A 22,807-nucleotide genomic window follows, 5' to 3' on the forward strand; every position below is an offset into this window, starting at 1 on the left:
GATAGATATTACTATACCGCTACCTCCAAACAATCCAACTTATTTGTTGTTGGAGGTAGCGGTATAGTAATATCTATCCTAATTTTTTACAGAAATCCTAACAAACTGAAAAAGTATTTTTAACAAAAGGAATCTGGGAAATATAATTGGTCTAAAACCTGCCATAGCAATACTTCACTCGAAACTGAACCCTCACCTACCTTACAGACAAGATCATCCCAGTACTCTCCCCACATGTTGTTGTAAGCTGTTATTTCTACGATTAGCTGCTGGAAGGCTTTCAGAGTTCCTGTGGAAGGTTGTACATGGAAAGCTACTCCCTTCCCATGAGATAGCACTGCTGCTGCAAACTCTGAAGGAGCACAGCAAAGAAGCATTTGATGAATTTTGAGGAAACAGAACAAAGTTAGTCTTTCAAAGGATCATATTTTTAGCTGGTGTTAATTGGTCTAACCTCACTAGCTTAAAAAAAACCAACCTGGAATTATTTACACAACCCACATTTATATCACTTTACACAAGTTCCCTTCTGCAGTGGGTTTTAATCTGTTTTTTTGAGAGTTCTTGCAGAGATTATTTCATAGAAGGACTCCCTTCCAAAAACCTGATCCAGGACTTTTTGGGATATGCAAGGCACTAATTAGTTACATGAAAACACACCCTCAATTTGAGAAAAATAAGCTGGAATTTGTGCTAACTGGTTATCATTCTATTAGCAGCTGCCTGTTTACCTCCGTGTGCTCTTCAACACAAAGAATGAATTACAAAGAGCAAAGCCTTTCCACATTCTGAGTCACCTGGCCTTCTAAATCAAAAAGCTTGCATGGAATCTGTCAGAACAGCATTTTTCCAATCTTAAGTACTAATTCAACAGCTGAAAAGCTCTGTCTTTGTAACAGATACCAAACACTATGGCAAAATACCAATATGTTCAAGTTTTATTTTGGATACAGAAGACACATCCACACTTTATAGCTTTTTGCTCCCATTTCCTCCCTCCCAAGTCTCATGTGGCTTCGACTATTATTATTTTTCAGCACAACACATCAGAAATGATAGACGGGCTGTGCTGTAGCTTTCCACAGTGGGGAGAATATATAACAGAGTTTGAGGGAGAAAAGCCTGCTGCAATGATATTGGAAGACTGTATAAGAGGGAAATAGCCAAACGCTGTGGATGTCATCCATACTCTGTGCTGGGAGTGATTCTGGGAGTGAACTATCACCAGAATCACCCATTTTTGTTTCAGACTGTTGTTTTCAAGAAAAAAAGAGAGGAAAGAGAGAGAAAGGGAGAGAGGGGGAGAGAAAGAAAAAAAGAGGGGGGAGGGACTGGGAAGAGAGAGATCGACCTAATGCTTATGCAACGTGGGCTTTCAAACTCAAGAATGAACCGAGGAACTAAGTCATTTAACAGTATAGACTTATCCAGATACTCCAAGAATGAAATGATGTGCCTAACTGGCACATTTAATGCTGAATACAGTAGTAAGTTGGCTTTTGCTTTCTCGCCACTGAGGGGATTAACAGCTGTTCTCATACCTGACTGTGCTCTTCTGGCTGCATGTTTTGTGACGGGCCCTCTTCTTTTCACCAGGTAGCTTGAGGAGCTTGGAAAAATAAAGAAATCACAATGACAATTCTGTGACATGAGAGAAACTCTGCTAAAGTAACAGCTCTATCTGAATCCTACATTAGCGGCCATTATAACCTTAAAGAAGGACTGCTTACAAAGCATTTTTTGAAAGAAACCTTAAGAGTGAATCAACTTGAAAGTTGTAAGACTGTGTACAGTCTAACACAACAGAGCCTTGGCGAGCGTAAATCAGCTTAAGTCCATTGGCAACAAGAGTGTTTTGCCATTTCCACCAGCTAAACCTTCCATCCTTGCATTGCAAGCTTCCTGTTTCTGCAGGAAACCTCACCAGCAGGTTTCATTACCACTGTCAAGAGTAAGAGCTTAAAAACACCCCACCAGAGCACTGCAGAAAGTGTATCTCGTGACAGAGGCAACAGCACTTTGTCCTGACTGCAGACTTAATACAGACCTAAATTAGTATTTGAGTCATTATGCAGAAAAGCAAGACTTACGGGCAGATTCCTTGTTCTGGAGTAAGTGAATAGCCAGTAAAATATTCAGCTTCTAGTTTGAATGGAGCACTGATTCCAGTGTGATTGGTAAGAATTAGCTGAAGCTTTACTATGTCTTTGAAGGCAACTTCAGATCCAAAGTCCAAAAGAAGATCACATGGGCTTTGTAACCTTTGTCTTTCATCACTGTCAGAAAAAATTACATTAGTATTAAAACATCAGTCTTGTTTTCTTATGCCACAGATAATTTCAGTAGATTTTAAAATGTGCAATATGCAATGTGGTTGTGATGACCAGTGTAAAAGGACCATGCAGCCTGTAATTTTTGTCATCAGCACTTACTGTTTTTCTTTTTTTCACTTCTATCCACATAAGGATTTATTTTGGGATATACCAAGTCAAAGAAAAGTATATTCATCTTTCTTTAATATCATGTGTCTCAGTGCAACAACAAAACTTAATGGTCCAAAATACAGGATCTTGGGTATAATTCTATAATTCTAAATTCACATCTAAGAGTTGAACTTGCAAATTTTTGGCAGTCCAGAAAATAGTTGTTATTCACAAACATGTGAGGGAATGCAGATGTCCCACACTTCAGTTACCAGGGAGAAAGGTAATTTTTCATGCTCTCTGTACACAAAAGTGTCAAGACAACTGGCAGGTTAGAATAGCCAGGAGCACAAGGGAGAACAGACACAACACATGAACATGAGTTTCACTAACATGCAGTTAACTTCACACTGATTTACTATTAATGAATTCACAGTTGTTAATTTAATTTGTTTCAGCTAAACAATGGTGGGAGTGGAGCAGTGCTCTTCTCCAGTCTTCTCCTGGGCTTCTGAAGATACTGAATTTGGCTAGAGTGTTAACCCATGTATTGGGTTTGTGTGGCAAGGTTTTGGTAGTGAGGGGGCTACAAAGGTGGCTTCTGTCAGAAGCGGACAGAAGCTTCCCTCATGTCTGACAGCGCCAGTGCCAGCCGGCTCCAAGACGAACCTGCTGCTGGCCAAGGCTGAGCCCATCAGCAATGGTGGTAGTGCCTCTGGAGGACTGGAGTTAAGAAGGAGGGAAAAAAACCCCAAACCAGCAATTGAAGCCAGAGAGAGGAGTGGGAAGATGTGAGAACAGCCCTGCAGACCCCCAGCCCAGAGCAGGAGGGGCTCCAGGCAGAGGTTCCCCCCTGCAGCCATGGAGCTCCACGGGGGAGCAGATCTGCACCCGCACCCGGGGAGGGCCCCACGCCGGGGCAGGGGGATGCCCGAAGGAGGCCGTGACCCCGTGAGCAGCCCGCGCTGGGGCCGGCTCCTGGCAGGGCCTGTGGCCCTGTGGGGAGAGAGAGGAGCCCCGGCTGGAGCAGGTTTGCTGGCAGGACCTGGGACCCCGCGGGGGCCAGGCTGGAGCAGCCTGTTCCTGAAGGACGGCACCCGTGGGGGACCCAGGCTGGAGCAGCCTGTTCCTGAAGGACGGCACCCGTGGGGGGCCCAGGCTGGAGCAGCCTGTTCCTGAAGGACGGCACCCGTGGGGGGCCCAGGCTGGAGCAGCTTGTGAAGAACTGCAGCCCATGGGAAGGACTCATGCTGGAGAAGTCCGTGGACATGGGAAGGCTCGTGCTGGAGCAGGGCAGAGGGTGAGGAGCCTCCCCCTGAGGAGGAAGGAGCGGCAGAGACCAGGTGTGATGGACTGACCACAACCCCCATTCCCCGTCCCCCTGCGCCGCTCGGCGGGAGGAGGGAGAGAAAAATTGGGAGCGAAGTTGAGCCCAGGAAGAAGGGAGGGCTGGGGAGAAGGTGTTTTTAAGATTTGGTTTTAGTTCTCATTATCCTACTCTGATTTGATTGGTAATAAATTAAATTAATTTTCCCCAAGTCAAGTCTGTTTTGCCCATGACGGTAATTGGTGAGTGATCTCTCCCTGTCCTTACCTCGACCCATGAGCCTTTCGTTATACTTTCTCTCCCCGGTCCAGCTGAGGACGGGAGTGATAGAGCAGCTTTGGTGGGCACATGGTATCCAGCCAGGGTCAACCCACCACGACTCAGTATCTTTTCCTCACATAGGCAACTTCAGTGACTTATCCCACAGCACATTTTACTGTCTTTGCTGCCTATAGCAGGAGGAGGAATGAATTTTCCATAGATAGGTGTTTTTTCCCCTTCTCTATTATGTTTTTGCTTTGGGAAGAAGTAATTTTTGTTCAGTTCAGCAGTAAACCCTTGATTTACCTGGCAACTCCACTGTCATAAGGTACTGAGTAGGTGACATGCAGTCCTTTCACTTCTCCAGAAATGCTCAGAAAGAGGGGTTCAATCAAGTCTTCTATGCTACAGGAAAGGGCAAGGTCTTTCAGCTCACCCTGAAAGGAGAAGATTCAAATTTCCTTGTGACTGAAGCAAACACCACAGAGAAAAGGCAGCCTCATTAAGAAATTGATTTAGAAAAGCTGTATAAACTTCACTGGACTAAAATCAGAACTACAATAGAACCGTGAAAAGTTTTACCGAATTGTTTTAAGTGCATTTTCTGCCAACATCAGATTTGCTTAGGAGGCAGTACCAAGGTAAAAATTTGCGGCTGTTTCTTGGCTTTGTACCTTCATCAGTCTATAAGCCTAAAACTGCTGTGTTAGTGATTTTTGACACGCTTCCTACACTGCAAGTGTTGAAGCTCCAAGCATTAATCGCTTCTAGTCATGCTTAAATAATCTTCCAAAACCAAGGTTTTATTTCTACCTGGGTTTAAAGCAGGACTTGTAGAATTAATTATGTACCACCAGTACTCTGGCTAATTCAACACTACTAGTCTTTTTTGCCTTATTAGTACATGAATCAGTGCAACCTGCATAAAATAATAAACTGGGATTTGGCTCCAGATTCAGACTTCTAAATATAACTCTCTAGATGTGAGCCCTTGAGTTCATCTATAAAGGTGAACTCCAAATATGAGCTCTAAATTTCCACTGATTCATTAACGGTACTTGGGCATTTAGCTCACCTACAATGCAGACAACCTTTCTTGTAGGTGGCTCGGATGGCATTCAGTTCCCCGGCCACATGCAGAAGTGCCCCTCCTAATGCCCAGTGTGTCCTGTTGAGCTTCCAGCTTTCATGAAGAAGGCTGAGGTTTACTGGGATCCTGTGCCACATATGTCAGATGTATATGGGTATCTGAGATCTGCTACGGCATCTCTGATAGTACTGAACACCTACTTTTAAGTGAATTAATGAAACTTAGGTCTTCAGTGATTGTAATGGGAACTAATACACCATACCTACAGAAAGCTTCTTTATTTAGTTGCATTAAATCAGCTGTTTGAATGTCCCTAGAAAGTCTGCGGATGAATTCCTGAAGTTTGTGAACTCTGCAGTCTACACCCTATTTTGCAGGCTCTCAGTCCCATCAGCCCCTTTTCAAATATCAAAATGGGCCCAGTTGCATTCAGAAAACAGAATGTGTATTATATATTCCAGTCTGCTCCATTTCATTTGGGATAATCCAAACTGGGGATCTGTAATCTCCAAGAAAAGTGATAAGCATTAAGAGTAATTGAATAGGCAATCAAGAAAGAAAGAAAACGAGAACAGTTGAGAAACAAAGAGGCAGGGTAGAAAATTGCACACCATGTGGACTGCTTTAATTCTTGCCTTCAACCATGGTACCTCTCAAGCACAGCAATTTCAGACATATTGTACAGAAAAAGGAGCATTATGTTTTGTACATAAAAATCCTTCCTTTTGCCAGATGGAGGTGAGATGAGAATGCCAGTGTTGCTGTTTTGATAAAATTGCATCAGTTTTTAAACTTACCATGATGTTAGCTGACAGCTCTATGCAGAATTCTTTTTCTTCATTTGGGCCTAAGGTGCCACTGGCTGGGGAGACAGCAGCAGAGCAGAAAGCTGCCTGACTTCCAATGAGCTGCCAAACAGAAAGGACAGACATTCAGCTAACTCCAATTCTTTCAGATTTTCTCTTCAGATCAAAGAGGACAATAAAGACTGAGTTATTCTCAGTTTTAGGACACTTTCAGGTAGCAACATATACAGTTTGTTGAGGCTTGCTTTACAATTCCCCCATGGTTGACAAGATCCTCATGCCTACATTAATTGAAAATGACTTCAGGTGCCCAACTGAGGCAACTGGGTGGGAGCAGAGACACTGTTGTCCCTCTCACAGTCACAAGCTTTTCCTGGGTGAAGTCAATCTATCTGATATTGGAGTAGGATCCTCGAGGTGCCCCATCTCTCTCCACTGACCACTGAGGTGGCCTACAGAGACAACCCTAGTGTTGGCACCTTCCCTAAGCAACTACCTGCACGTGGCATGAATCCAGGGGTTCAACTTAGTTGCTCATGCACGAACATCAGGTACCATGCAAAATGCTGTGGGTATCCCTCCAGCTGTTCCAAAAGGTTTTCCTATCAGTCCTGTACCATCCACATGCCCTGTTAGGATCCCTTGGGCACCTACGGACATCTTGGATGGCCCTGGATGCTTTTATGTAGGCAATTGAGCTGTTAGAGTAGATCTGAATGACCGAGGCACTAACAGTACGATTCATCTTATGGACTAAGTCACCTAAGTGTATGTGTAGTGGGTGTCAACACTAGCATTGTAGCGAGAACACTCTGCAGACCAAAGTAGGTGTCTGTTTTAGGAGGAGATGAATACTTCTCTGGACCTCGTTGACTATACAGATGGGGTAGGATTCAGTTGCCTAAACACAGGCACAGAGGGTAGCCAAGCCATATGTGCATGGCTGACTGGTGTGACAGGACTTCCAAGAGACCACACTTCTTGAGTGACACCTGAAGGTCTGGAATACCACTCTACAGCACCCAAAACAACACTAGCCATATATATTCTGGCGACTGACTTCCTGTTCAGATTTCCATTGACTGAAAAGAGAGTTCAGATCATAGCTTACATACTGACATTAAATTTGGGCTCCTAATCTGTAAGCTGAATCCCACCCAGAACGTGAAATTTAAGCAAAATTTAGACACCATTCAAAAGCACCATTGTTTCTTTGCTCTAGTAAATTAAATGCAAACCCTAAACTGCCATGGTACTTTGTTTAATACTCTGGTAACTTACATTCTATTTCCCCTCACATCTCTGCCCACCCATTCTGCTGGGGATATCCACAGACAGTAAGAGCATATTGACATCAGCTGGTAGTTAATATTTTCATAAAGGCTGGTCTCAAGTTGAAGTTTGGCTCATAAGCCAGTAAACAGCAGTAAACTACTTGAAAGATACATCAGAAGAGCTTTTAAAAGTAGTAGTATTACTTGTATTTTAATAGAAATTGCAATTTCCATCATTGCTGTATGCTTCATCCATTAGAAGTGCATTTACCTTTCCCCATAAGTATTTTGCTGGCAGCAGCGTCTGGTTAAAAAGTTTGCTGGTTGCTTTGGCAGGAACTCCAGTATAAATTTCAGTGAATACTAGATGACTAGATATCAGGCATGCTTGGGGGGTCTGAACTTCAACAAAAACAGGAAGATGACTGGAAATAAACACACAGATGGTCTATTGTTATCGTTAATGAAATGTGCTAGACATAAAACAGCATGCTGGAAAGAATGATGATCATGTTTATTTAGCAATATTAGCCATTGGATAGTTCATTGATATGTTACACAACCCCACACTGAGTTCCTGCTACATATTTTCGTTTTAGGAGATAAAACCACCTAAAATGAAAATCACATGTGGATGTCAGGAAAAAACCAAAGCTGAAGGCCACTTTTCCCCCTTACCTTCCTTCTCCATTTTCTACCTCTAGTTCCAATACTGTCTGGAGACGCTGGCACAGCAATGATGTGAACTGAACTGACACACTGCATATACCCAAAGGAGGTATTACTCCAGCAGATGGCCGAATGGTAAAGGGAGATACCTGGGAGAGAGGAAACAGAAATTTCTTTGACGTCTGCAAAGCAAGTGTAAAATGCTGAAGGCACACAATCTAATTAGGACTTGTATGTGTCTAGTTTCTCCTCAGATATGTTCTTTCTCTCTGTCCCTGGAGTCCCACCTGGGTTGATTTCAGTAAACACAGTGCTAGCTTTGTGAAAACCTGGCTAGACAAGGAGGCAGGACTTGCTTTTATGGGGACAGCTAACAAAAAGGCAACGACCTAAGAGAAGGATAGTCAGAGCCAAGGGCATAACAGGGATGCCTGTGCATGGAGTAAGGGGGAATGTGGAGGACAAGCATTCAGCAGCAGTGCCTCCTTGCAAGAGGAAACAGAAAGAGCACCAGTGTGGGGTGCGAGCTGGAGAGGTTCAGGAAAGAAAAGGGATAGCTCTTATGCAGGAGGAATGGAGCATTTGATCTAAGATCTTCACTGGGATATAAATGAGCTCTGGGATAACAAATTCAAGAGATTAAGACTAAAATCTCTCTGGGGTTCAGGGAATTGTTGGGAACAGCAGGGGACAAAGGAATAACAGTGAGAAGTAAGGGCACGAGGACTGTGAGGACAGGGTTTCCTCCAGGGCACCCCTATCCCCAATCATGGATTTCTGATTGTAATTTTTCTGGGGGAAAAGGGATAGACATACACACACACACAATGGTTTTGCAAGGCTGCCATAACCACCACTCATAAATCTTTTCTTTTTGCAATCAACTTTCACCCAAAGTTGGTGAGATATCTACATGATACATAGAGAATAAAATAAAGCTCAAGAACTCATGGGGATACCGTGCAACTTCTCACAGGCTACCATGTCCTGATGGTCAATAGAAAGTTCCCGCTTAACAAGGTCCTCTCTCCATTGCAAAACTGCCAGTCTGTCCAGAAAGTTGAACATCTGAACAGCATTTAGACCAATTTTGCCATGAAACAAGTGAACTCAATTCTTTGCATGGCTAATTACGTAATGAGCCCTACAGGCAGAATTTGGCCTTCCATTACAACAAAAAGCACTCATCCCAGAGTCTGGATTTCCTCAATTCCCTTTAATGCATAACACCAATGGGAAATCTAGCTACAAAGCCCACTGTGTGCCACAAATAATCAAAATATGTATTTTGCCTTTTTTTTTAAATTTTAGGAATATGTGATGGTCTGCAGATAGCAGCTCTCCCTCAATTATTTGCCGCCAGTATTACCTCCAAGCTGCTTTAGTTATTTCATATGAAATAGTGGAATGAGCCCTGAAGTCAAAGACTGGAATGGACTGCATTTGACACATCACAGTCTAGATACCTAAAACTAAATAATAGTTTGAGTATTCATTGTGGTAAGAAGTTATTTTGGGACACACCTGTGTGCTTCAAAGTTACTGTTTAAAGCCAAAAGGCCCAACTCAGTGCTGAGATTCTCGTCCGATATGTTGATGTGAGTGTGTGGGAGGAGGGTGTAGCAGCTTCGGTTCTGATAAAGTCTTACCCTCTTATTTATAGCAGCAGCAGCTGAAATCACTGTCATAAAGGAAATAGTCCATGTCCCTTTGGATCAGGCTGGCAGGGGATTTGTAATAAACGGAAACACAGTAAAAACTGCAAAGAAGCATTCAGTCTCAAAAGAACTCATGCACTTAAGGAACTTAGCACAAACAGCTTCATAAGTAGTCACAGCAATTAGAACTTTGACATCTGGAATGAATATTACAACTCCTAAGCATATGGAAAAAATGGCTAAAGAGGGAGCATAGCTAGCTATAGCAGCGACTTACCTCTTCATTCCTTTCTGCTAGACAAACCTGGCTCTCTTGCATTCTCCACTGTGCTGGAAGCTGACAGAGATTTCTAATCTCAAAGGTTCTTAACACACTCTCACCCTGCTTAGTCAAACCTAACCAGAGTGACGGAACATCGATACAAAGAAGTGGACCCTAGGACACCAGGAAACAGATGTCAGAATGGACACTTCTGCCAAAATTGCCTAATTAAGAAGCACACATTATCTAAGAGTAACATTTGATTTCACAGAGAATAGCAGCAAACAAATACATTGTGTGTAATGCAGAAAAATTCTTATTGTCATGGGACAACATTGCCTCAATAGTTACTAGACAGCAAAAATACCTCCTGTTTGTAACTGCTTTAGATTTGTCATGCCTTTAAGAGGCAAAAAGCTTTAGATGGACAATGGCCAGGCCCCACAGCTAGTCATCTTGCAGCACTGAACTGTTCCTTACCTTAAAGACAGCCTCAACATGCAACACAACTGGCTCTGGACAGTGTTCGATTTTGCACTGCAGGTTACAACTGATACACCCAGGTTTGCTTCCAGTAATTGCCAGTTCAAACTCACAGCATTTATTCATATCTAGAAAAGAAAAAGTCAGTGTCCTGTCTCACCCTTTTGCAAAGAAACCACCTGCTGCAAGCCTGTTGTTGAAGCTCCTGGAACCAAATTAAGCCTCCTGCTGGCTCCAGCAGGCTGGGGATCGGGTCTTATTTTGCAGCTTGCATTATACTGCTCTGTGACTTTTCTCTTCTACTCATACCAATTTAAATATTTCTGTCATTAGTTGATGCTTGCAAGTCACAGAAACTTTACCTATGATGCCAGTATGAGGTTCAACTTCCATGATGTCACAGAGCATGATTTTCTCCCATGTGTATTTGATCAATGATTTGCTGTTATTCCACATCTAAAACAATTAAAATCAAGAAGACCATTAATGCACTTTAAGCTTTCATAGCAACAAGCCAATTTGCTGAGAGTACTGATCACTGCAAACTAGGTATTGCAAGTCTTACATCACATACTTTGCAAACTCCAACAATATCCTGATTGCCACTAAACTTTATGACCTACTAATATGCCTTGAATCTAGCTACGACATCTTCACCTGAATCTTGAAATAAACTGAGCATGGTAATAGAGGAAAGACATAGAACTTCATTTAACCTCTGATTTGAACAGTACTACCCCAGTGCCATGCACTAACTACTGTTATTTACATGACAACGCTGTGTCCTCCCTTTCCTTTCCCTTCTCCTCTGTGATGTGAAACAAGGACAAGAAGAATTGGGATTCACCTGACTGGATTTCAGGTGTCTGCAAAATAGATGCAAGAGCTACACTTGACCTCATCTCCTAGGATTCCCTTTACTGAAAATAAAGCCAACTAGAGAGTGCTGGGAGCAATTCCTCCGACCTATTTGAGCCTCTAGGATGAGATTAATCACCCCCAGATGCTGCCAATGAGACCTCCAAGGACTATAAGGAAAGCTTACCACAAGTAGCTCAGATTATATAAGCACTATATTTAACACAGTGGCTACCTTCACACAGGTGAAGGTGCTTTCTGAAACTTGAAGAAAATCCATTAACCATTCTTTCCAAGAACATTACCATATTTTAAACCTTTTAAACTTTTTCCCCATTTTTCAAAAATATAACAGACCTTCTAAACTTAAACTTCAAATCTTTCCTTTGAGAGCAGCCTTTTTTGGCCAAAGGATATGTTTGTGAGGGAGATGTAAGCTCTTGAAATCTTTGGCCTGCTCTTCAGAGCTATTCAGACATTATTTCTTAAAATTACAGCAAATAACTTTATTCTCTGAAGCACAATTGCCTCTAAGCACAGTTCAAATTCTTATCTTTTTAAGACTAAAAAACCAATTGGAAACTGTGGGGAATGTCATTATATTATCAGTAAGTGACTTAATTACCACATGTGTAGCTATACTGGATTACTGGAAAGTATGAAATGGCTGTCTTATGTTGAAAAAGAGTTTCTAGGAAAGAGAAAGCATAAATCTAAGTGCTGATTAGCAGTATCTTTAAGAAAAAGTGGGAAGATCATTAACTGGGAAATGTCTTCCTGCCTGCTCTTGCTAACAGGCATGTTTTTCCCAAGTGAGCCTAAGATCAAAAGGATCCTGATCTATAGTGAAGAGGACACTGAGTGCACAATTCCAGCAGCAGTCTGTCCCAGAATGGTCAAATAGAAATTATCAGAATGTCTGTTTGACCATTATGGGACCTGCAGGAAAGAATAAGGTCTAGTAGGCTGCAGCAAATGTGACTTTTATAGCTCTTCTGTGCTTGCCTGTAGTCCTTTGCATGAACAGTGCCTCTGTTATAAAGTCATTTAATCATTCATTGGCTATTCCTCCTAACTGGAAAACTTTTACACTACAGGAGTGACAAAGCGATAAGCACCAGGTTAGTGGCCCAGAAAAACATTTAGAAGGGTAATACTCCGTGGTAACAAACTTGAGAGATGAAAAAAGAACAAGGCCTGCTGCCTGGAGTATGGGGCTAAGGAAGCCTGCTAGAGGATTTCAGCACAGGTCCTCCTGGAGTCACAGCCTCCTTTAAAAATATTTAAGAAAAACTAAAATAACATGGATTGTCTGGTATCTTCTAATACACCTATGACATCCAGTGACACAAAGCACATAATAACAATAAAGTCAAAAGCAAACAAACCTTAAATGTTTTTCTGACATTTACACCAATAAAGTTTTCTCCAGGAATGATAATGGCATATGGTTCCAGAAGAAGCTGAAACGGTTCTGTCGATCCTTTAACTTCTATGTCCAGTGCTATTACATCCTCTGCTTTGTATTCTGGGATGTTTTGAAGCATCCCCTCTTTTACTAAACTTTGGGAGGAAATATGGTAGAATTATTAAGCATTTTAAACTGGTGTTTAAACTGGATCCCATCTTTTAATTGCCAGATCAAAACTGAAAATCATCAAAAGTTTCTCAGCTATAGACTGCCAGCGTGCAACTAGCTCAGGTTGAGGACAATTAAAAACTGGAAAAATTCCAGTGGTTCTTTAAAGTACTCTAGACATCCCAGTCTGTTCATGAACAAGTCTGTAAGTCATAGACTGCTGTGACAAACAACAATAACAGGAAAACCTGCTGGAAATCTCAGTAGAAAGCCTGGAAAATGAACAGACAATGTGACACTATTATCTTTTTCCGTGAGAGGAGCAGCCCTAGGTAGGGCTAAGGCATGCTTTCAGACACAAGGGAAGTTCACAGAGACACTCTTTTACCACTATTAGTTGTACAGATAAAATCCTCTATAATTGTCAGACCATCACCACCAGAAAGATAAAGAATCCCAGTAACTTAATGAAATAATGTAGCTAAAATGTGGCTACGCATCCTACTGGGAAATACCGTTTCTCTGCTTACCAAGGTGATTCTGGGATGTCCCTCAGTACCATCTGAATCACACTGTGATAACTCTTCAGCTACACAGATGAGAAGGAGAGGATTTTAATGTCAAGTAATCAGTTATGTTGAGGATGAAAAAAAGATGAAAAAGCAGATTACATTTAAAGGATGAATGATCACCATTGGACTACTAAGCTCTGACAAACAATATTCAAGCTCTAGAGTTACTAAAAGAAAACATGTTTGACTGAAAATATTAAGCCAGATTCTGATCTCATGGTGTACGGTTCCAAGAAAAATACTCATTTTTTACATGCCTGTTATTATTTCCCTAGTATATTGCATAGTACACACAAGCATCTGCAAAGGCTCCCCAAATTAAGAGCAGTACTGCTGTATTAACTTAAAGTTTCTTCTAACTGCTCCAGGGTATTTAGCTTAATTGACCATCAATATGATTTTCTCTGTCATGGGAAAAGAGGATGCCTTCTATATTCCAAGGTGGGGGGGGGGGAACACAGAAGGAGGCCTTAAATCTGAAGGGCTTTGCAAAAGATTCATTTGTTTGTAGAGAGATATTAATTTAAGTGTATATGTTAATTCAATATATTTTTCTATTAACTAATTAAAGTATTTAAAAAACCCAGTTAGTTTCTCTTCCATACTTATTGGAGGTATTCCTGTATCTGTCAATCACCACAGCACGGGATATTCCCACTCTTGGGCTTACTTTGGATCGAGTTTCTTTAAATACAGTGAGCTCATGCTCCTTATTTACAAAGATGGGGAGCAGAAACTAAGACAACAGTCACTGGTACAGCTGCATTCAAACATCGCTGCACCTCTCTTTACCCACAGGTGCATACCATCATTTTTCTGCCAAAGGCTACTACTATCCCCTTAATTTACCATACAGCTGTTCACAGGACCCATTTCAGCCCAAAAAAGCTACAGTTGGAAATGGTTTAAGTAATCACTGTTTTCTAACTAAACTTATTTAGACTGCATTAGATATGGGATGCATCACCAAAGCAGCTCACTCAGGAGAAGAGGCAGAGTCAGGAGGTTTTGGAGGAGCTGGTAGTGTGGTGAGGGTGGTAACTTCACCAGCCAGCACAGCTGCAGCTATGAGGATGTGTCCATACTTTCAGTGTAAAATTAATTGTGTCCAGTCAGTACCAAAAATTACATGAGATCAGAAACTGTCTCACATTTTGCAGTCAAAACATGTTTTCTTTTAGTAACTTTCTACATTTTGAACACTGTTTATCAGAGCATAGTACCAGCTAATTAAATTAACTTTAGAAAGCTGCACAGCAAGAATTTTATGACTTGCATAAAATACACAGCTGGAGTTTGTAGATAGGAAGGAATCATAAGCCATACCTCCTGTGGAGTGTAAGTGAGAATAAACTCATGATCCACATGGGGAAGCAAAACCCCCTGCTCAGGATTTAGGGAGAAGGCTGACTCTGTGTCTCTATAGTATTTGAGCTTCATAAGGTCTGCAGTTCCTTCTGGTATTAATGGTTTCAGATTAGGCTTTATTATCTGCCAGTAGAAAGGAAGTTCTACATGGCTGCAAAAAGATCAATAAACAACAAAAAAGCTATAATTAAAAAATTAAAATATTTTTTGAGTAAAATATTGAGAGAAAATTTTCAGTTCCTTTTTCCTTTTAGGGAATTCCTTTCTTAAAAAATTACAGGGGTTAGACTTACCAGCCTTTGTGAGCTACAAAGCTGATGAGGCAGCATAGAGTCAGAGTACATAAACTGTACAAAGAACATGCTAATATATGGAAGTAAATTATATAAACATGTAAGATATGTTAACACTTTCTTGCCTTATTTAACTTGTCATATCATGCAACTTTTAGGAGACTCTACAATTCTTCTTTCAAGAAGAAACAGGAGAACCATTCCTGCTGATATCAGTATATTTGCATTGCATCACTGCTCATGATCTACATAACACTCTGAATTTAATCCAAGTGCAAGATGTGGTCTTTATCATGTCAAAAAACACAGTGGCTCCAGCTAAGATTATAGCAAGGGCTCTGCAATACTCTTTGTAATCCAGAAAAGGTTGCTTAACCAGGTTGCTTCAGCAGAAGTGTATTCCATGGAATGATAGAATCATAGAATAGTTTGGGTTGGAAGGGACATTTAAAGGTCATCTAGTCCAACCCCCCTGCCATGAGCAGGGACATCTTTAACTAGAGCAGGTTGCTCAGAGCCCCGTCCAACCTGACCTGGGATGTTTCCAGGGATGGGGCATCTACCACCGCCCTGGGCAACCTCTTCCAGTGTTTCACCACCGTCATTGTGAAAAACTTCTTCCTTATCTCTAGTCTAAACCTACCCTCTTTTAGTTAGGAATGTCTTCATGGTTTTTAAAACCTTGCTCATGCTGACCTCAAAAACTTTGCCTTACTAAAAGTGAGGAAGGACACTGGCGTTTGAAAGTGGGTATCAATAACAAAATTGCACAGATAAAATTTCTTGTATCACTTTCAATAGCAGCAGAAAGTTTTCTCTTTCCTGCTTCTATGGAGTTTAGTCTCAGCCTGTCCAGCTTTGTTTCATACAAATGCTGGCACCAGACGTGCAGGGACTGCTGTCGTCATTATAGCCCAAAGAAAATGTGGAAATTGGCACAGTCACATCCTTCATCAGTTTACAGTACCCAGTTCACTGAATCCCACTTTCTTCACCCAAGCAGCATTCTGTTCTGGCATTATGCATGTGTGGTTTCCAGGCCACAAAACAAACTTCAGAAATTCACTGTAGCAAGTAACAATTGACATTAATGTATCTAAAACCAGCACTGACCTTCTCACTGCTTTGATCGTCTGCAGCCTCAAACTACTGCAATCATGCACCTTAGTGTACTTGTATTATTGTCTGACTAATTTTGAGCAAAATCAGGACACCACTACGTTCAGTACAATGTAACTGTACTTAGGGACATATCCCTTGACTTCAAATAGAGTTTATATTTAAATCTATTAGAACTCAATAGTAGGACTCATGTGACAGTTTTAATATAAGTTAGTTACATTGGGCTCCCGTTTTCATCAGCAGAGATCCAGTGGAGTCCAGGATGCATTATGTCATGTTCTATGGAGAACCATAGTCCATTTCCATGCACTAAGAAAGAAAATAGTATAGGGTGCCTCACTCGGTTGCACAAGTATATATTGTAGACATGTAAAGTTACATAAAACTTATCTGGATGACCCTGTTAAATATTTATTGCAGACATCCATATTTATGAATCTTTTGTAGTTGTAGATTTACCTGTACTGAAGCAAATATATTGACCTTGGCAGTGTATGAACCACATGCTGTGGCTAACGGTTGCTGTAATGTTTGATCTGCGTCTAATGTCCCTGCTCTTACAAGCATATCCTTGAACGTTAATTACTAAACAAAGGAGCAAAAAGAAGCGAGACTTCTGCACAAGGTTTATCATGTACATGAAGGTTTCTCCAGCTTGAGAGAGTATAGTATCACAAATGAGATCCCTACCAGTATGTTTAGACTGCAGAGCATTACTCTATTAATGGTAGCTACGTACGTAGAGTTTCTTATAACTAATTTCTTCTCCTCGGTGGCGTGTGGGTTTTGGGGGTCAAATCGTATGAAATGTTGTGCTGTTACATCAGTAACTTCACCAGGTTCAGGTTTGCTTTCTCCACCTGTGATGAACACAAGCTCCAGAGCTATCAGCTGTCCAACTCCTTGAAGAAATAAGTAGGTATTACTGTTTACCATCTGGCTATTAACATTGTTCACATTACTCATTAACAGCAAATGCGAGCAATGGCCATTACTGATTATATCTGTTGTGTCCTCAAGTTTCAGAACTCCAGTGTGTTAATTGTACAATATTTTCATGATGTTCTTTGTTTATCAACATGTATCAGTAAAGATCTTCTCTTCATGAATTTAACAGATTTGGGTTTCAGGGCCACAACCTCAGCTCACTTACATGAGCATCGTTTCACTGAAGTGAGCAGGGTATTTGCAATGGGTAATAACATGGCTTGATGTTTTGAGGAGTATATTAAAATAACAATAAGCAGCAAATGCACTATTAAAAATTTCCAAAGGAAATATCTCTAATAAAGTGATTAAATAGACAACAAGTTAAGCCTAGTATTATAACACTCACAATTACATTATAGGACAAGCGCTAATATTTACAAGAATTTCAACTGGTTTCATTAGCTAATGCAAATACTGCCTCTCTCCTGAATACTCTAATCCAAGATGTGCCCCAAATTTGCTTCACACCCAAATGTATTTCTGCCCTGTTAAAGCTGATGTTTTATAGTTTGTCATGTTATCTTATTGATCCAAAAGTCTAAGAAATGAATTGTACCTGACAACAGGTTTTCTTTTTTGCTACTGGGTGACATTTTACATATGGATTTTTGTCTACAGTGGGTTAAAAGCTCAGTACTTTCTCAGTCCCATGTATTTCATGCACTGGGATGGAGCAGTAATAATAGTAGTAAAAAAATGCTTAACATTGAACACCATGAGGGGTCAAAGTATTTCCTTAATCCAATGACATAAAATGTTACCAACACTTCAAGCCATCAGCCACCACTCACATTATCTGAATGTCTACGGTGTTAGAAATGCGATCTCTGAAAGGTGTTAGAAACAAACCTGTGACTGTAACATCATTGACTTGGCAATTGTCACAAACAACGGTGTATGTTTGCTGTGAGACTTCTGGAAAAGAAGGGAAAAACACTACCTGAAAGACAGAAGTGAAACAGCAGTGTCTGTAACGGACTTCTCACCAGGAAGTAATAAACTTCAATTTGTAATTGTTCACTAAACAGTTTACAAATCACTGTAAATTGTTCACAGTTCTAGTGATTAGTAATTAAATCTTACATTTGCAAAAAATAGACAGTATCACAGTCCCTTAATACAGACCAGAGAGAAATAGGTGTTTTCTGGGTCACTAAACTTGCATGCGTGTATCTGGACGGTCACCAGAGGCTGCTCTGTAGGCACCGGAGATGAGGGCAGTCTACTGGGTTAGCTGTACGAACTGCACCCTCAGCATCGGGTCTGCCCTCAGGTACCTACCGAGCAATACCACCGCTGCCTGTTGGGCTACAACAGCATGAGCAGGGCAGTGTGTGCCTGCCGGGGTTCCACTCCAACAAAAATGGGTCAGGGAACAAAACTTTTGGCTGTGTAATGTGCGTCATGGTGCTTCTACCCGTTACCCGTCACCACCTGCAAACCCAACCCATGCTAAATCTTTTTCTCTCCCACGTGTGCCTGGCCCTGCTGAAGCAATGCACCTGGGGAGACAGAAAGGAGGAGAAACGTTTCTCCTTTATCCACACCTGCCTGACCCATTCCTTTTATCAACAGCCAGGAGGAGGTACTGGTAAAAGGAAGGGCTGGAGGCTAGTCATACTCCCCATATCACTCTTCCTCTCCCCATAGTGGTGCTATAATAAAATGTGGCCCACATCAGACAAAGCAGTGGTGGCAACCAGTAATGCACGCTTACTGCAGGATCTTTTTCAGGAAAGAGCACAGCATAAGTGAAGGATTTGTACCTGCTGCTCCAAATGAAAGAATTCTTTTCCCAAAATGTCCTTTTTTTTTTTCAAGGAAGCTCAGAAAGGAAAGGTTTCTTAGACTTGATGCCCCAGTTGGAGTGAAATAAGCACTCCTGTGTTCTCAGATGCCTGTTTTCTCTAACAGGGTTCTTTGCATGGGAAAAATCTGACTGGTCTCTGAGTGGCTAAGCAGAGCTTCAAAGTTGCAGTTACTCTCCAGTAAGACTCACAACTTCAATTATTTCAGCATAATTGCACAAAAAGATTTGAGCATTTTTGCTCACACAAATCCAAATCTGCAAATGATCTTGCAAAGATGTATCTTCTAAAATGATCTTGCTTGCTAATCTATTTGGTAAAGTATAAATACTTCCTGTAGCAGTTGCTACTAACCTCTACTGTTGTACTCTGCCCTGGAGCTAGCTCAAAAACAGCAGGATGGATCCCAAAAGGATCCTGTATCACAAAACCATCAGTGGCAACAACCTAAGTGTTAAAAAAAAAAGAAAAAAAAGAAAGATTAATAAATTTAATTGATCAGGTGGTTGTTTTTAAATTACATTTACCTAAAACAGGCAGTATACAACATCACTGTTCTACTTCTTACCGTACTTTTTTTCCCACATCTCAAAAGTATGTGGCTTATGTATATAGCTTGATTAGAAGAAATGCTCTGTGCTTTATAATTACCTTAGTGAAAGCAGGAGGGAAGGTGCTGTCTCCAAAGACATATGATAGTGTCAGGAGCCCTAATATTCATGCTCATAGAACAGCTATGCCTGAGCATAGGCGCTCTGTCTGTTTCTTCATGCTTATGACTCACTTTGACTTGGAACTGTAAAGCATCTCAGGAGGGACAACCTGGCACATCAGCTGCCTCATTAGCCTTTTCTCCAGCACATAAAATGCCAGTGTGAAAGTCACATCTTATCTCCTTTGTCCACTTCACTTAGACCCTGTTTTGTGATGGAAAGCTAAAGACAGAGCAATACTGGAGTGGACCGCCAGGGTCTACAGGTGCAGCAACGTCAGTGGTATCTTTGCTGGGGAGGGGAAGGAAATCAGCTCAAGCAATGCTAGAACTGACTGCATTTCTGTTTACTTTAAGGGTAAGGTTAAAGTTCAGCCAGTTGTCCTTTCCCCGATCTATGTCTGAGTTTACCTCACCACTGAGCAAGACAACTTCTTCCAGAGGCAAGCCAGAGCACAAGCAGAAGATAGGGACATCCAAGGAGATTGGTCTTGAGGATAAAAGTGAATCCCTGAGGGAATGGCACAATACCGATATCCCCAGCAAGGCCTTATGACTTCTGTGCTAATATACCATGACTAGCTCAAAAGGTCTTCATGTCAGGGCACCTATACCATACCATGACCAGTATTTCCCTTCTAATGACTCACCCTGAAATTAGGAGGTGGCCAGGCTTTCTTTGGCATTACACAGAACTTCCCAGTGCTCATTCCTTCATTTCTGCACAAAATCATCATCACTTTTATTCCTCCAACAAGGCAGGAACCACAGTCTACAACGTGAGGCACTGCAATGAGTAACAGAGAAAATCAGACTACACAGTGAACGCTAGCAGCTGCCAAAGCCAGCTACTTCTTAAATATTGCTGCATATGAATATGCTAGGTGCTGCAAGCCTAAAATCCTCAAATTCTTTCCATTTGAAAGTTAAACAGTATGAGGTGCATATTTCTACATTCATCTTACATTTTAATGGTGCTTCCTACTTAAAGATTCTACCGAATGAAAACAAAAAGTAAGATGATTTTTTAAAAAGCTCAGTATAACAGGAAAGGTGAATTTACAAAAAATCAAAGCAAGTTTCTGCATAAGTAATCCTGGTTGTTACAGTTGAGGCTAGATATCTGTGAGGTGAACCCTGCAGATACGTAATATCTATATATAATTAATGTAACATGCAATAAATATTAATTAATAGCATCAAATACTTATAACTAAATCATAATTCCTTAATATTTAGGATTGGTAATTACAGTTAGGAGTCCAGGAATTGACAAGACACCAACCTAGAAAAGTGGCTCTTGCTCACTCCTCTAATACAGTGAAAAAAAATGAGCTTGATGTGGCAAAAACAAATAATTGAGGAAAAATATGACAGGATTACATTTTAATAACTAATAAATCTATTATGAGTGAAAATGAGATAGATCTCAAAATGTAGAAACTGCACTGCCAAATTTGTCCACATTTATTGTGTGACATAAAATTGGAGACAGTCAAATGAAAAAAACCCAAAACCAAGTCCATTTAACTTTACAGAAACTTAAGAATTGGACATTACTGACATGTTAACACTGGAGGTGGTCTTCGAGCTTGGATTGGTATCAGAAGAGGTTCTGATACTTGAGTCTCCACTAATATACAGTCTTCATAATCTCCCAGATATTCAGGAATAAATTGGACCGTATACTGGCATGTCATCCCAGGAGCGACCTTTCCTCCCTTTCCTGGAAATTTTCCTTGGGAAAAACAAAATGCAGGGAATTAAAAAAATTAAAACCTACCAAAGTTGGCATATGTATTTATGATCACATCTCCCTCTGGAAAGGTGCCTGTAAACTCTCCCCATTTACTGCCTAAGTCAAGCTGATAAAAACGAACGACCACAAAAGCCTGCCAGTGTAATCTGTGTATGCACTTATCTTCCACCACTGAACTCAAAGATTTTTTTGCCTGAAATATGCTTCTCATAACTACAGAAAACAGAGGGAGGAGAAACCCAGACACATTACCCAGTTTTGCTCTGCCACAAGACAACAAGGCTTACATGGGGATATCTAACTTCTAAATATTCCTCCAGTGTTGTGACTGAGATTCCACAATCTCCATAGGCAATCTGTCCCAGTGCCTGGCTATCCTACTATAGGAAAGATATTTTTCTTAACTTCCCTATAACGTAATCTTCCTTGCTGCAACTGAAGTATGTTATTTCTTGCCCTCTCCCCCTAATGATTTCAGTGGAAACTACATCTGTTCCTAGATGAATTCCGGATCAGACTCAATCTAGGTATTCCATGGATACATTTCAATCTAACTTAAATACTTTAATGTTAGTTAGTCTTCTTGAAGTCCTCATTAGAACATTTGAATCTGCTTATGAGTTGCATGTGAATGGTCCTAGAGACATAAGTCAACCTTCAGTTTCTAAAGAAACGAGCACTATGGATAGCAGAACCAAACAGAACGTCTCTGAAAAATTTTTGTTCAAGGAGATAAATTAGATCTCATATGTGTTAACATCTTAAAGGCAGTAAAAAGAACCCTTACCTGGCCCAACGGCAAATGCTGAAGTAGAGGGGGGGATAAGTCTTACATGATGACATGTTGAAGTGATGTTCTGCAGCTCTATAGTCGTCTTCATTTAAAAAGAAAATAAAATACTCCATTGTATTTATCATCAATCATTATGTTTGCAATTCCTTAGTGCTCTGCTAGTAGTAGCTAATTTACCATCACAACTGGCTTAAAAATCTCAGTTTATTCAAAAAGGGCTGAGTCAGATACTACAAAAACCAAGAGGAGAGTGAAAAGGGTTGCTTTTAGTTTTCACTGGTTAGTGTGTCAATGGCATGTGTGAAAGAGTATTATCATTAAATACTCATTAAATTAATATAAAGAAGAAACTCAGACTTCTGCTAAACTGTAGAAAGCCAAAAGATTGGGTGAAATATGCAGATCATGGCAGGATATAATGCTTCTCAGTGGTAGAATTAACTCTCGACAAAGAAGTAAGCTCTCACCTCATAAACCTGGCCAACTTCATAATCAGAAAACAAAACAGTAGGTGGATTGGCTAGAAACACAGGAACAAATGAGGTATCACTGAAAGATAAAAAAGAGGAGACATTACCTTACTACCTAGTTCTTTAAATACTGATAAAATTGAGAAATTGCAAAATGTATCCTTTAGCAAAAACAAATGTCATACAGACATATGTTGTTTCCTAAGAGACCATACAGACATTTATCTCAA

At 40.8% G+C, this 22,807-nt stretch overlaps 1 protein-coding gene across 1 annotated transcript in view; it reads right to left on the reverse strand.

Annotated features, from left to right (window-relative positions):
* The window catches only part of DLEC1 (DLEC1 cilia and flagella associated protein), a gene marked incomplete at both ends in the record, with an annotated part of 41,371 nt that overhangs the window by 13,389 nt on the left and 5,175 nt on the right, over nucleotides 1-22,807 (reverse strand). The window contains 20 exons of the mRNA XM_082014965.1: nucleotides 201-352; nucleotides 1,542-1,609; nucleotides 2,091-2,276; nucleotides 4,318-4,448; nucleotides 5,899-6,009; nucleotides 7,453-7,606; nucleotides 7,860-7,999; nucleotides 9,786-9,944; nucleotides 10,251-10,381; nucleotides 10,616-10,709; nucleotides 12,500-12,674; nucleotides 13,221-13,279; nucleotides 14,589-14,781; nucleotides 16,785-16,947; nucleotides 17,885-17,971; nucleotides 19,194-19,290; nucleotides 20,206-20,342; nucleotides 21,120-21,293; nucleotides 22,102-22,189; nucleotides 22,575-22,656. Coding sequence (XP_081871091.1) covers nucleotides 201-352; nucleotides 1,542-1,609; nucleotides 2,091-2,276; nucleotides 4,318-4,448; nucleotides 5,899-6,009; nucleotides 7,453-7,606; nucleotides 7,860-7,999; nucleotides 9,786-9,944; nucleotides 10,251-10,381; nucleotides 10,616-10,709; nucleotides 12,500-12,674; nucleotides 13,221-13,279; nucleotides 14,589-14,781; nucleotides 16,785-16,947; nucleotides 17,885-17,971; nucleotides 19,194-19,290; nucleotides 20,206-20,342; nucleotides 21,120-21,293; nucleotides 22,102-22,189; nucleotides 22,575-22,656 — 2,581 coding nt within the window. The remainder of the gene's footprint in view (nucleotides 1-200; nucleotides 353-1,541; nucleotides 1,610-2,090; nucleotides 2,277-4,317; nucleotides 4,449-5,898; nucleotides 6,010-7,452; nucleotides 7,607-7,859; nucleotides 8,000-9,785; nucleotides 9,945-10,250; nucleotides 10,382-10,615; nucleotides 10,710-12,499; nucleotides 12,675-13,220; nucleotides 13,280-14,588; nucleotides 14,782-16,784; nucleotides 16,948-17,884; nucleotides 17,972-19,193; nucleotides 19,291-20,205; nucleotides 20,343-21,119; nucleotides 21,294-22,101; nucleotides 22,190-22,574; nucleotides 22,657-22,807) is intronic.

The sequence above is a fragment of the Phaethon aethereus genome, assembly GCF_964289735.1.
Source record: "Phaethon aethereus genome assembly, chromosome: 2".
NCBI lineage: Eukaryota > Metazoa > Chordata > Aves > Phaethontiformes > Phaethontidae > Phaethon > Phaethon aethereus.